General features: G+C 41.3%; 1 protein-coding gene across 1 annotated transcript in view; it reads right to left on the reverse strand.

The window, feature by feature from the left end:
• SNX30 (sorting nexin family member 30) overlaps positions 1–15,136 on the reverse strand; it is a 139,415-nt gene that overhangs the window by 43,859 nt on the left and 80,420 nt on the right. Inside the window, exon 4 of the mRNA XM_007936707.1 lies at positions 3,126–3,284. Coding sequence (XP_007934898.1) covers positions 3,126–3,284 — 159 coding nt within the window. The remainder of the gene's footprint in view (positions 1–3,125; positions 3,285–15,136) is intronic.

A 15,136-nucleotide genomic window follows, 5' to 3' on the forward strand; every position in this document is an offset into this window, starting at 1 on the left:
GGGATGTGTTTTGGGTCTGTATCCTGGTCCCTTGCTTCTCCTACTTTATCTTGCTTCTTTGTGTGGACTGTGATGCTCTGTTGTCTCTGAGGCATTGTGACGTTTTTGTGTTTATATTTAATTGGTGATTATGTGTTGGAGTGACTTGGCCACAATTTTTGTTTTCTTTGTTTGTATGTTGTCTATACAGGCAGGGTACTGTGCTGTGCTCCTCTATTCACTAGTTGACAGCTCTTGTACACTCACTACCTGTCTTCTTTCCTTTGTCAGCCTTTCATACGTCCCTGCCAACCTTGGCAAACAGAGCCTGTTCTTAGGTCCCTGGAATCCAAATGAGAATGCTATCACTTTAAACTCCAAAATGGCTGCCACTGGTAAACATTCAAATTGGCTGTGCCCTTGGTCACTTTAAAAATCCAAAATGGCCACTGCTTGTAAACATTCAAAATGGCTGCGCCCTCGGTCACTTTAAATATCCAAAATGGCCACCACTTGTAAACATTCAAAATAGCTGTGCCCTCGGTCACTTTAAATATCCAAAATGGCTGCACTCTCCGGACAGCAGAAAGTCCACAGCTCAGGTTGTCTCCCTCCTTGCTGTTCACCTTCCTAGTCATAGGTCATCAGAGTGGTTGTCCCTGCAGCCCTTGGTGACTGGGACTGATCTTCAGATCAATTCTCAGGTCCCAACACCACTTGGAAATATTCAGGCTGTTGTCTCATCAGAGTAGCTGACAGTCCGTAGATGCGACTGTCTCTGTACTCACTGTTTTCGTTCAAGTTTTTCCACTAGTTGGTGCCTAATCCACTTCTGTATAGTTCCTTTCAAAGCTCAGGGCTCCAGGATTATCTTCTGTATCTCTGTCAAGTGGTTTTTCTTTTCTTTGTCGAAGAGGGTCTGTGTCGCTTGTCTGCCTATTCCTCCATCTCACTGGAAGTTCCTCCAAAACCTCAGCGTTCTTAAAACTGCTTCCATAGAAAATACTTTTTGGAGTGGCACTATATTCAAATGGGCCAGCTGGACAGCATAAGCGTCACGTTAAGTGGAGCTTTGAAAGGATGCCCCCAGTAAGCCACATTAATTAACATGCTGAACACAGTACATCTCCGACTGCTACACCCATTTTGACAAAAGATGAAATTTTTGGTTTAACACAGTTAATATTGTGCTTCCTCCCACCTCTCTCAGCATTACTAGCTTCTTAAGAACACCTCTTGTTTGTGATAAGATCATGTCATCATAAGGAAGAGGAAGATGGTCTGGAGTCACTATGGCAGAAGAGCCTGTGAGCAGCTCCTCAAAGAATAAGACCAAGTTAATCAAGGTATGTCAAAGAAAAAGAGGGCTAGTTAGTGGGCTGGACATAGGCATGGAGCTAGGACTCTAATTTTTTCTGTTTAGAGCTAACACCTATGTACTCACATGAAAGTTTGATTTTGATTAAGACATTAAAGGACGCTGTATTTTTTTTTAAATACGATTTTCATATTGTATGGCCCACAGATAAAAAGCACCCCCAAAAAATATTTCCTACTTATTTTTCACATAGATTCCTTAGAACTAGGAGTCTAAGCTGTCTCTTCTATTTTTTTGTTCAATATAAATATGGCTGAGCTTAAGGGTCTTTCTGGACAATGGACCTGTAACTTAGGTGAGACTGTGATTTGCACTTTTGGAGAACAGGATGGATTTTTACCTTAAGAATACCTTGAAAGAATTATACTTGAGCATCAGTTTATCAGCAGATATTTAGAGAAGGAGCACAAGTTAGACCTGTGGGGAAAAAGGCTAAACACCAATTAAAAAAAAAAAAACAACTCACTGCTATCAAATCAATTTCAACTCATAGCAAGCCCTCTGAGTCGGTTATCTCTATGGAAGTAGATTGCTCAATGTTCCTTCCAAGGAGTGGCTGGTGGGTTTGAACTGCTAGCCTTCTGGTTAGCAGTCAAATAGTTTAGGCACTATGCCACCAGAGCTCCCAAACACCAATGTTGTTGTTGGTCACTGCTGTTGAGTTGATCCAACTCAGAGAGACCCCTCCTTGGGTTTCCAAGGCAGTAACACTATGGAAGTAGATTGTCCAATCTTCCTTCCAAGGAGTGGCTGGTGAGTTTGAACTGCCAGCCTTCTGGTTAGCAGTCAGATGCCTTAGGCACTAAGCTACCAGAGCTCTCCAACACCAAAGGTTTTTTTTCAATTAAAAAAAAAAAAAAAAAAAAAAACCTGATGGTATCTGTAAATATTTCTCAACATTGCCATTTTGAAAAGAGATGTACTTGAACCTCAATACCCTTGCCAACAAAGAACAGATTACTTATGGCCTCAATGTGGGAACATGATACATGAAACTAAACAGACGGGGCTGGAGGAAGTTGGTCTAAGTGTGAGCAAGTGACCTCACTCCTGCAGACCGTGAGAGTGGACCATCTGAGGTTTGCTGGTGAGTTTGACAATAAGGAAATGCTGAGAGAAGCTACAGAAATGTCAGCTTCAGCTTGACTACACAGAATTTGGCAACTGTGTAGGACCCAAATATTTCTTTGTCAAGTACTTGGAAGATACCCACCCAACAGGGCCATGGTTGTAGCCAAGTAATGCTGAAGTACTCCTGGTCAGGCAGTATGATGTAAAAAGAAAAGTCTGGGCTCAGGAACGACAAAGATCCAATCTCAAACCCAGGTTTTGCGATGTAAGCAAGTACAAACTTTAAATTCCAGTTTCCTCCTCTGTACAATGAGGCTATGAGTAATCGCTTACTTAAAGGGTTATCATAAAGAACTCCTGTCCTCAATACTTTAGTCAATAAACGTTCTTTCCCAGCCACATCCACTGTTGGTCAAACCGAATCGTACTGCTGAGAGCTGTTTAAGAAAATGTTTACCTCTGCTTTTGGCGAATGAAAATATTCTAACTTTCTCTGCTTCTGCAAGGACTTTCTTTCCTGAATTCTAATATGAAAATCTTGCCAATGCAAACAGGCACCAGAAAAAGAGAGCAATTGCATGATACCTGCTATAGTGGACATTTATGAAGGTGGCTTGTGAGAGATCAAAACAGGTTTTTAAAAAAGAGCCCTAAGAATGATTATTTTGGGGAGGAATATACAAAATTCTGTCCTTACCTTAGCAGTGAGGAAAACGTTAAAGTGTTCATTGAAGGAGAGCACAGGGTGATCCGTGATTCTTTTTAAGAATTTATCCAAAGCTTTTCTTCTGGTCTCCACAAACTCTTCTGAGAAACGATCCACAACACCTTTTACCACAAACTTCTCAGGAAGCGGCTATGAAGACAGGCAGAAGAATATTCAGAGTAACTGATGAGATGGTACGAAGGAAAACAGTAAGGCAAGCAAATAACTCCTATTACCCTTCTGTCCAAGAACAGTATGTCTTAACTGGTCAGATTTTCATGTAGTCATCAATATAAAGATTTCTGATAAACAGAGATGCAGTGAATCAAAACTACTCTGTCAATTCTACAATGCAGGGAACAAAACGTTACAGCATGGGACCTGGGATACAGCAGTTAGTTAGTAGGTATTTATCTAATAAATTCAGGAGTATAGATATCTTCATGTTGCTTGAAGCACAGATGATATAATGCAAAACTGGGGGAAAAGGAAAAAAACACCCAAGCAACAGTCTAAGGAAAGGAAAGAAAGAAGACAGTATCAACTGCACGCATAACAATTTATTTATCTTAAGATTCTACACTTAGTTCAAGGAGTAACCCAGACCCAGAAAATGGAAAAATAAGAACATCAGGCAAACCCATGTTTCAAAAAAACACCTTTTCTAAGCCATTTTATTTTGTTTGTTTGTTTAGGTTTACACTCAAAAGTTCTTAAGAATATAATTTCCTTTACTTCCCTTACTCAATCAAACCAGTTTCTCCATCCTATTTACTTTGAGCTAATATTGTGGGCAATTTAGAAAACTATCTGGTTATCAAGGGAACTATGAGGTTGAATCTAACATGTACTATTTATGTAGTAGTTTATCAAATGCTCGATTAAAAGGTGTTCCAGGAAAAAAAGAGAAAAAAAAAAATCTTTTTTATTTCTACCACCACAAGGAAAGAAAGTATCTAGTACCTACAACTTTCAAATGTTTTAGTTATGAAACATTAAGAGAACATGTTACATATCTCTAACTCATAGAGCCTAAGAGTAATACCAGTGCCCAGTAATCAATTTGACAACAGAACTCAATCACTGATATATCTCCCCATCTGTTGGTACCAATCACATCCCCACTTTCCCCTACTCTCTGCAAGGGAACATGATCCCAAACTTTTGGTTTACCACTCCCTATACTTTTTAGTAGGAGCTCTGGTGGCATAGTGCCTATGGCATTTGACTGCTAGCCAGAAAGCTGGTGGTTCAAACCCAACAGCCACTCCTCGGAAGGAAGACTGGGCGATCTACTTCCGTAGAGATACCACCTTGAAAACCTGAGGAGGGGTCCCTATGAGTCGGATCTGACTCAGTGGCAGTGAGTTTGGTTTTGGTTTTATACTTTATAGTGTTTAAGCAATGAGTATGTTGAGCTTGTTTTTGAACTTCACAAAAACCAGAACTGTAGCACTTGGCTTTGACATTCAGCACTCTGTCTCTGGACTTATCTATACTGATGAATGTAAGCTGGAGGACAATTATCTCATTGCTCCAGTCTTGCACTGTATGTGTACAAGACAACTTGGCCATCAGCTCCCCTGATCATGTCCATGTCCATGTGAACCGTTCACAGCTTTATGGCACTACTAACCGCAGCTGTGAACACTCCTATAAGCTGCATCCTAGAAACACGTACAAGTCTCTTTAGGGAATAAGCCAAGACCAGGAAGGCTAAATCAGAGTACGTGCATTTTGGATCTATCAAGATGATCATACGCTTATTTCTTCTTTCAATATGATAACTAAGGAGGCCTGGTGGCACTGTGGTTAAGCGCTCAGCTGCCAGATGAAAGTTGGGTGGTTTGAACCCACCAGCCACTCCACTGGGATAAAGATACGGCAGTAGGCTTCCATAAAGTTACAGCCTTGGAAACTCTATGGCGCAGTTCTACTCTGTCCTATACAGTTGTTATGACTTGGAATTGACTCAATGACAATGAGTTTTTCAGTAATATGGTACCTGGAAAATTAATATATTTTCTAATAGTAAACCAACCTACAGTTCACATTCAAAGCGATAAATTAAGCACAAGCAATTAACTCCACAACCTCTCAAAACCCTACATGATGACAATAGAGAGATTTTTTTTTTTTTTTTTTAATTATAAACCCTTAAAGACTATTGGACTCAGCAGACCTGAAAAAGCAGAATACTGAACCAACAGTGGGGAAAGCCAAGAAGCCAAGCAGATTTGTAACATAAAATCTTTTAAAAATGTAGGAATTGACAAACTAGCACTCTGAACATGAGGCATTTGGGATGAGAGGGAATTCAACAGCCTCAACATGAAAAGGCTTCAAGAGAGCTGGCACAGCAGTTCTCTAGAGCCAAGTCGGGCGCCATGATTCCTAGGTTCATCTTCTACCTCTGCTCCCACAAGCTGTTTGAGCACAGACTTTGGGCAAGTTCTATAATCTCTTGGTACCTCAGTTTCTTCATCTATGAAAAGCAGGTAACATTAGAATCAATCTCATAGGGAGGGTTATGATTAAATAAGTTACACGTTGAAAGTGCTTTGAACAATTCCTGCCACACAATAAACACTCAATAAGGTTGCTGTTGTTGTAGGACTGACTGGTGGCAGCTTCAGAGGACTGCTATCTTCAGGGATCCCCAGTGCTGAGTTAAATGCTGAGATGGCAGGAGCGTTCAGGGTCCTGAGGGATTTCTTTATAAGGAAGGAGTTTTAGAGGACAAAGTGGAAAGGTTTGGAAATGAAGGGAGAAAGGGAAATAGGGTTAGAACTCACAGCAATTCATCCTTGGGTTTTTAAGGCAGTCTCTCTACGGAAGTAGATTGCCCAGTCTTCCTTCCGAGGACTGGCTGGTGTGTTTGAACTGCCAGCCTTCTGGTTAGCAGTCAAATGCCTTAGGGACTATGCCACCAGAGCTCCCACATGGGAATAATATGTCCAAATGAGAGACCTATTGGAACTCACACTTCAGTAGGTTATTAGAAACGCTCTACTAGGTCAGATGCACAGGCCACCAGCCCAATTATTCTGGAACAGTCTAAAGCACCAGAGAAGCTGTCTTAGCAGGGTATGGCCATCCTTTAGAATTATTTCTTTATTGTAGTCAGTCCTTTCCTATATTCTTAGGAGCCATTCTCCTTACACCCTTTATTCAAGCTCCAACCGTTCATGTTAAGCAGACTACCAGGCCTCTGAAGAAGGAGCCAAGTGTACATCACACAGGAGTTCCCTAACTATTCTGCTCCCTCCAATGAAATCCATCTACCCAGTACCATCCTTGCCTCTATTCCTCGGGCCTCCCCATTGTTCATTATTCCACCTGTGCTCTTGATACCATTACTTCAATATCATTTACCTGTCATTAATTAATTATACTTTCTCTTCAACATCTCCTGCTCATTCAGCTCTTTCCCCCAAGTCTACAAATATGGTTAGGTCTCTTTCTACGTGGGGGGAAAATAAAAAAAAAAAAAGAAGGAAAAGGAATCCAACCACCTCTTGACCTTACATCCTTCCATCTCCTGTTTCTCCATTCTTTGCCCTACCTCTTCTAACTTTCTGAAAAAAGTTATCTATCCTTATTTACTTATACCCCTTCCACTGATTTTATAACACTGCACATACACCTAAAAAAAAAAAAAAAAAAAAAAAAGAAAGAAAGAAAACATAAATGGTTTTAGTACTGCCCTCAATGCCGTATTTCTCTGCCCAACCCCCACCAGCTGCAGAGACCTCTCTAGTCAAGATGATCACCAACAATTTTCTAACTACCAAAGCAAGGGGAAAAAAAAAAAACAAAAAAAAAACCCCACCACCCACACTTACTGCTGTCAAGTTGGATCAGACTCTCAACCCCTCCTCAGGTTCCCAAGGCGGTATCTCTAGGGAAGTAGATTGCCCAGTCTTCCTTCCAAGGAGTGGCTGGTGGGTTTGAACCACCAGCCTTCTGGCTAGCAGTCAAATGCCATAGGCACTACGCCACAAGAGCCTCCAATTACCAAATGCAGTGGACATTTTTCTGTTCTTATCTCATGAGTCCTCTACAACATACTGTCATCTGCTTATACCGAAGAGGACTTGGGTGAAGACCTAATGAGCAAATAAATGGTTAATGTGCCTCACTTAACAGATGACCTCCTAAAACTGATATCCATTCTTCAGATTTGGCAAACTGAACGCAAGGTTTAATGCATCAGGGGAGCTTGCTATTTTACAGGACCCCAAAGGTGAATACTTCTGCAAACAGGATTTCCTTCTATAATGCTGTTGTTGTTAGGTGCCACTCAGTCAACTCTGACTCATACCGACCCTATGTACCAAAAAATGAAACACGGCCAGTGGTGCACCATCCTCACAATCCTTGCTCTACCTGAGCCCAGAGTTGTAGCCACTGTGTCAATTCATCTCCTTGAGGGTCTGCCCCTTTTTTGCTAACCCTCTACTTTACCGAGCATGACACCTTCTCCAGGGAACAGTCCCTTCGGACCACATGACCACAGTAGGTGAGGCGAAGTCTGGCCAGTCTCACTTCCAAGGAGCATTCTGGCTGCACTTGTTTCAGGACAGATTGGTTCGTTCTTACGGCAGTCCATGACATTTTCAGCATTCTTCGCCAACACCATAATTCAAAGGCATCAACTCTTTTTTGGTCTTCCTTATTCGCTGTCCAGCTTTCACATGCATGTGAGGTGACTGGAAATATCAAGGCTGGGGTCAGGGCACCTTACTCCTTCAAAGTTGCATCTTTGCTTGTTAACACTTTAAAGAGGTCTTTTGCAGCAGATTTGCCCAGTGCAGTATGATGTCTGACTTCTTGACTGCTGCTTCCACGGGTGTTGATTGTGGATCCAAGTAAAATGACATCTTGGACAACTTCAATCTTTTCTCCATTTATCGTGATGTTGCTTATTGTTCCAGTTGTGAGGATTTTTGTTCCTTTTATGCTGAGGTGTAATCCATACTGAAGACTGTAGTCTTTGATCTTCATCAGTAAGTGCCTCAAGTCACCTCAAGTCACCTTCAAGCAAGGTTGTGTCATTTGCCCATTGCAAGGTGCTAATGAGTCTTCCCCCAATCCTGATGCCATGTTCTTGTTCATATAGTCCAGCTTCTCCGATTTTTTGCTTAATGTACAGATTGAATAAGTATGGTGAAAGGATACTACCCTGATGCGTATCCTTCTTGATTTGAAACCTGCAGTATCCCCCAGTGCTGTTGGAATGACAGCCTCTTGGTCTATATACAGGTTACACATAAGCACAATTAAGTGTTCTGAAATTCCCATTCTTTGCAATGTTATCCATGACTTGTTATGATCCAGTCAAATGCCTTTGCACATTCAATAAAACACAGGTAAACATCTTTCTAGTATTCTTTGCTTTCAGGCAAGATCCGTTTGACACTGGCAATGATATCCCTTCATTCCACATTCTCTTCTGAATGTGGCTTAAATTTCTGGAAGTTCTTTGTCAATATACTGCTGCAACCATTTCTGAATTATCTTCAGCAAGATTTTACTTGTGTGTGATATTAATGATATTGTTCAGTAATTTTCATATTCTGTTGTATCCCCTTTCTTTAAAATGGGCACAGATATGGATCTCTTCCAGTCAGCTGGCCAGGTAGCCGTCTTCCAAATTTTTGGGGATAAATGAGTAAGCACCTCAAGTGCTGCATCCATTTGCTGAAACATCTCAAAGGTATTCCGTCAATTCCTGGAGCCTTGTTTTTCACCAGTTGCATCAGTGTAGTTTGTAATCCTTCTGTCAGTACCACTGGTTCCTGAGCATACACTGCCTCCTGAAATAGCTGACAACCAATCAATTATTTCTGGTACAATGACTCTGTATTCCTTCCATCTTCTGGTGATGCTTCCTGAATCACTGAATATTTTGGCCATAGAATCCTTTAATATTGCAACTCAAGGCTTGAATTTTTCCTTCAGTTCTTTCAGCTGGAGAAATGCTGAGCATGTCCTTCTCTTTTGGTTTTCCAAGTCCAGGTCTCTGTACATGTCATTGTAATAATTTACTTTGTCTTCTTAAGCTGCCCTTTTGAAACCTTCCATTCAGCTCTTTTACTTCATCATTTCTTCCATTTGCTTTAACTACTCTCCATTCAAAAGCAAGTTTCAGAGTCTCTTCTGACATCCATTATGGTCTTTTCCTCCTTTCCTGTCTTTTTAATGATATTTTACTTTCTTTCTTCAAATATGATGTTCTTGATGTCATCCTACAACTCATCTGGTTTTCGGCCACTGGTGTTCATTGTACCAAATCTATTCTTCGGATGATCTCTAGATTCAGGTGGGATATAGTCAAGGTCACATTGTGGCTCTTGTAGACTTGTTTTAATCTTCCTCAGCTTTAACTTGAACTTGCATGTGAGCAATTGATGGTCCACATTCAGCTCCTGGCCTTGTTCTGACTGATGATATTGAGCTTCTCCATCGCCTCTTTCCACAGATGTAGTGAATCTCGTTCCTCTGTATTTCATCTGGGAGGATCATGTGTATAGCCACCATTTTATGTTGTTAAAAAGGTATTTGCAATGAATAAGTCATTGGTCTTGGAAATTTCTATCATGTTATCTCTTGCATTTCTACCACCAAGGCCATATTTTCCAGGTACAGGTGATTCTTCTTTGTTTCCAACTTTCACATTCCCACCACCAGTAATCATCAATACATTGTGATTGCATATTTGGTCAATTTCAGACTGCAGAAGTTGGTAAAAATCTTCAGTTTCCTCATCTTTGGCTTTAGTGGTTGGCACATAAATTTGAACAGTAGTAGTATTAATTGGTCTTCCTTGAAAACCCAGAGGAGGTCACTATGAGTCGGAATCAACTCAATGGTAGTGAGTTTGGTTTGGTTTTTGGTTTGTAGGCATATGGATAGGAGCTCTGGTAGCATAGTGCCTAAGGCACTTGACTGCTAACCAGAAGGCTGGCGGTTCAAACCCACCAGCCACTTCTTGGAAGGAAGGTTGGGCAATCTACTTCTGTAGTGATACCGCCTTGGAAACCCAAGGAGGGGTCGCTATGAGTAGGGTCCGACTCGACAGCATATAACAACAACAACAGGCATATGGATCTTATCCCATCACTGATAACATTATATTCAGGGCAGGTCTTGAAGCATTCTTTGTGATGATGAATGTAACATCATTCCTCTTCAATTTGTCACTCCTGGCATAGGAGATCATAAGGTTGTCTGATTCAAAATGGCCAAAACCAGTCCATTTCAGTTCACTAATGCCTAGGGGATAGATCTTTATGTGTTCCATTTCATTTTTGACACTTCCAATTTTCCTAGACTTTTCATACATTCAACATTCTGATTATTAATTGATGTTTGCAGCTATTTCTTCCCATTTCGAGTTGTATCCCTTCAGCAAATGGAGGTTCCGAAGGCTTTACATCATCCACATCATTAAGGCTCACTCTACTTTGAAGAGACAGCTCTTCCCCAGTAGTATTTTGAGTGCCTTCCAACCTGAGGGGCTCATCTTCCAGCACTGTATCAGGCAATGTTTCAAGGCTATTCATAAAGTTTTCCAGTAATACATACATCACACCATGTTTCACTGCTATTCATAAGGTTTTCACTGTCCAGTTTTTTGAGAAGTGGATGGCCCCTTCCTTCTGTAATAAGCATTATTATTTCCATATGTAAACAACTTTGGAAAGTTGTTTTTTCCTGTATCAATCTTCCTTAAAGGGACACACTTATTCTCAGCCTCAGCTTTAGAACTGCTTTCTGGGTTGTTCATGCAAAGAAACCTGGGTTCCTAATGAAATCAAGAACGCCTATAGTTTGTAAATGAGATAACACAAGAGGAGCTCAACACAGCTCCAAGCACACAGTAGGTACCTAATGTTAGCTGTTTTTATAAATTCGTAAACACTGAGAATTGAAAGCAAAAATAGGAGTGCACTAAGGGGTGGAACTTCCCCATATCTTTTAAGCCAAACTTTTTTAAAAAATCATCTGCTGGTGAAAGATGAACCCTTTTGCACATACAGTGCTGCGTTGTCAGTGAAGGCAAACATGGATATGGGGTGGATAGATGGGTGGACAGGCTGAACTACTAGGTATGTCTATACAGGGGGCAGTGTGTCCAAGACCATGTATAGGGTTGGCAGACAACGTTTCCACAAGTGATTGGTATGTTCTGTAAGAATTCCCAGGTATATAGTAGAGCTGACGAGGGACAAGGTTGTAGTCATTTCTTGGCCAAAGCCACCTACCCAGAGGGATCAAGAAGTTGAACCTGTGCGCTCGGGATCCTGATCACAGGGGACATCAAGCTCGATTGGCATAACATACTACACAAAAACATTGTTCCAACTCCTACTTTGGCAAGTAGTGACTGGGTTCTTAAAAGCTTGTGAGTACCCATTTAGACACAACGATGGGTCTCTCCTCATCCAGAGCAAAGAAAAATGAAGAAAACCAAAGACACATGGAAACAATTAGTCTAAGCCATTGGTACACCATGCGATCCTCACCCTATACAACTATGAGACCAGCAGAACTAGATGGTGCCCAGCTACCACTGTCAACCACTCAGAGGGGGATCTATGTAGGAGATCCTGGATAGAGTGGGAGAAAAATGTGGAACAACAACAACAACAAAAAGATCTGGGTTTGCTGGTCTGATAGAGACTGATGGCACTACCAAAACTATGGCCCCAGCTGCCCTTCGGGTCTGGAACTGAACCCACTCCTGAGGCTTCCAGCCAAACAAAAGACAGGCATTTGAGCTGAACATTTACATTAGGTAGATATGCTCCTTGGAGAGATCAATCATGGGAAAACAGAAGGGATGTGTATGCACAGGGAGACAGCTCAGGGGGCAGGAGGAAAGGGCACAGGGAAGAAGTAACTATGGGGAGGAAGTGGGAGGGGATCTGTTGCATTGTGGTAAACTAGAGTCAATGTCATGAGACAAAGTATATGTGAGCTGCTGTATGGAAAGTGAATTTGCTCTGTAAATTCACCCAAATCACAATAAAAATTTTTTAAAATATATCATTTGTTGGGGGCTAAGGGAGTGGGCTGGGATGGAGATGAAACAAGATGGGCTATGAATTGATATATGTTGAATCTGGGTGATGAATAAGGAGCTCTGGTAGTGTAGTGGTTAAGGCATTTGGCTGCTAACCCAAAAGTTGGCGATCCAAACCCACCAGCCGCTTCACAGAAGAAAGATGAGGCAGTCTGCTTCCATAAAGATTTACAGCTGTGGAAACCCAGTGGGGGTTGCTATGAGTTGGAATTGACTCAATGGCAATGAGTGTGATTTGGTTTGGGTTCTGGGTGATGAATACGTGGGGATTCACTGCATTGACTCTCTACTTTAGCGTATTTTGAAATTTCCTATGATGAAAACAGTTGAAATATTTCAAGGTTTAATGTTTTCCAACCAAAACACCTTACATTTTTATAGCACTTGATACTTTGGAAAGCGCCTTCACACTCATTATATTTCATGTAAGTATAGAAAAGTGTGTGTATTTTTTAAATCTGTGGAACTAAAGCCTATTTCCTATAGATTGTCACTTACAGCTACTATTTCTGGGTAGAAAATCTGGACAGAGATTTCAATTGCTCAATCTTGAAATGTCCAACTTCCTGTTGTCAGCATTCAAAGTACTGCTTCTATGCAATTTAACAAACACTCATTGCACACCCATGACATGCCAAAAACTGTTTTTCCTTCCCTTATCAGACTAAAAGAAAATATCTGGTCCTAAGCAAAATAACTAAGGGCAGATCAGGGTGAAAAACCCTGTCCCCTGAAAGAACAATCACCAAGCTGGGCTTAATTCAAGTAACTGCAAGTTCAATCAAAGCTTCACTACTTATCAATTCACCTACTGGGTAAGCTAAAAACATGTATGTAAAGGTACAAAAAAAGAGGAAACCAAACAGAAAATGAAGTTACAGCCTTCCCTGAATATTTCATATAAACAGTTGTTGTAGTCCACATTTCTTCTCATTAATTCCTGTGAGAGTTTAGTGTCCCATCTAAAAGAAAAACAGATGCAGAGAAAATATAAATGCCTCCTTCCAGGAAAGCTGCCTTTGTAAAAACTGAAGGAAACATTAAAGTTCCAATTGAACACATCAATGAAACGTCCAATAGCTGTATATGCTTCAACTTCCACAATCCAGCTATGCCCATCTGATCATGAAATCTGTCTGTTATATTAACTAGCAATTCTCAGAAAGTGAAACAGAATATTCTGGACTAATTTTTGTACCACCTTCCCCACAAAAAAATTGTATCACAATGAAAATTTTTTGGTGGCTTCAACCATTAAATGATAAAGAAAAACAAAGTGAAATGCCATCATGAGATAACAAACATACACATCCACCATGCTTGTAGTTCCAAGATGGCATCTTGAGAACATATGATCACTTCTTCCTGCTTTTAAAATTCCAAAGGAACAAAGCAATATAAAAGTAAGAAAAAATCTGTTGCACCACCGGAAAACATAAAAATGGTGTTCTTACCAGGCCCGAATTTGTTAAAAACAAAGTTGAAAAGACTGGGAGAAAAGTTTATCAATGTTAACCATAAGATGATTCTATTCAGGAAGTAAAAGGTTGGGTTTCCCTGTAGAGCCCTGGAAACTACCAAGTTCAGAGCATGGGGGCTGGGAATAAAGGCAAGTCCTAGGACAGCCAATGTGGAAAGGCAACTCAAAGAACTCAGGGGGCTTCCCCAAAATCGCAGCCCCGTTGCGAGGTTCATCTGCCACTTCACCTGGCACCAAAAAGCCCCATGCAAAGCAGGGATCTCACCTCCATGCTAACATAGGCAGCAGAATCTGAAAGCCCAGAGTTCTCAAACACCTGTAACTACAGCTGACTTCCATTAGCCAGAGCACTCAGAAACTCACGCCACTCCTCCAAATTTTCCAATGTATTCAAAAGATTCTAAAGTTCATCCTGAAAAATGAAACATGAGTAAATAGCAAGAGTTCTGAAAACAAAGTATACTAAGGGTTGGGAGGAGAGAGGGGTTGCTATAAAGTTACAATAGTTCAAAGTGGGGCACCAGACCAAAGAGGTCAATGAGCCAAAAGGTCCAGAAATAGGCCACGAATACACAGGTCTAATACAAGACACAGGGTGCCCTGGTGGCACGACGGCAAAGTGCTCAGCTGCTAACCAAAAGATCGGTGGTTTGAAACCACTAGCCGCCCTGTGGTAGAAAAGGCCTGGCAATCTGCCCCCCCAGAGATCGCAGCCTGGGAAGCTCTATTCGGCAGCTCTACCGCCACAGGGTCGCAGGGAGTTGGTATCAACCAGACAGCGCACATCAACACCTGATGGAGCTGGCAGCGGAAGTTTAGCGGCAGAACTCTCATCTTCCACGTGGAGCCCTACGTTCAATTCCCAGCCCATGTACCTCCAGTGCAGCTGTCACTCCTCTGGGAGTGCAGGCTTGCGGGCTGCTAAGATGCTGACCAGATTTTAGTGGGGCTTCCAGACTAAGAAGACCAGGAAGAAAGGCCTGGTGACAACTCCCCAAACAGTCAATGAAAACCAGAGAGATCACAACAGTCTGATCCTATTTTGAACGGGGTCACCATGAGCCAGGCGCTAACTCAAGGCAACTAACGACACAACAAATACATGACAGAGTCTAGTACAAGATACTTGAGAAAGGCAACTGATTATTTATGAGCAGTTCTGGGATAACTCACTCCCTATCTGAAAAAAGTAAAGTGCTCCCATCTCACTGCAAGGTAAATTCCAGATTTAAATATAAAAATAATGATACAAAAGTCACAGAAGAAAATATAGAAGTGTATTTATCTTACATTAGAAATACGCTTCTTTTATAGATGAAATCGTGTCCTAAAAATCATGTGTTGTAAATTCTAACCTTTATGCCTGTGGTCATGATTCTGTTTGGGAATGGGTGGTCTCTGTTAGGTTAAAGAGATAGGATTAGTGAAGGG

Source organism: Orycteropus afer, unplaced genomic scaffold, assembly GCF_000298275.1.
Source record: "Orycteropus afer afer isolate SDZICR_OR568_19922 unplaced genomic scaffold, OryAfe1.0 scaffold00037, whole genome shotgun sequence".
NCBI lineage: Eukaryota > Metazoa > Chordata > Mammalia > Tubulidentata > Orycteropodidae > Orycteropus > Orycteropus afer.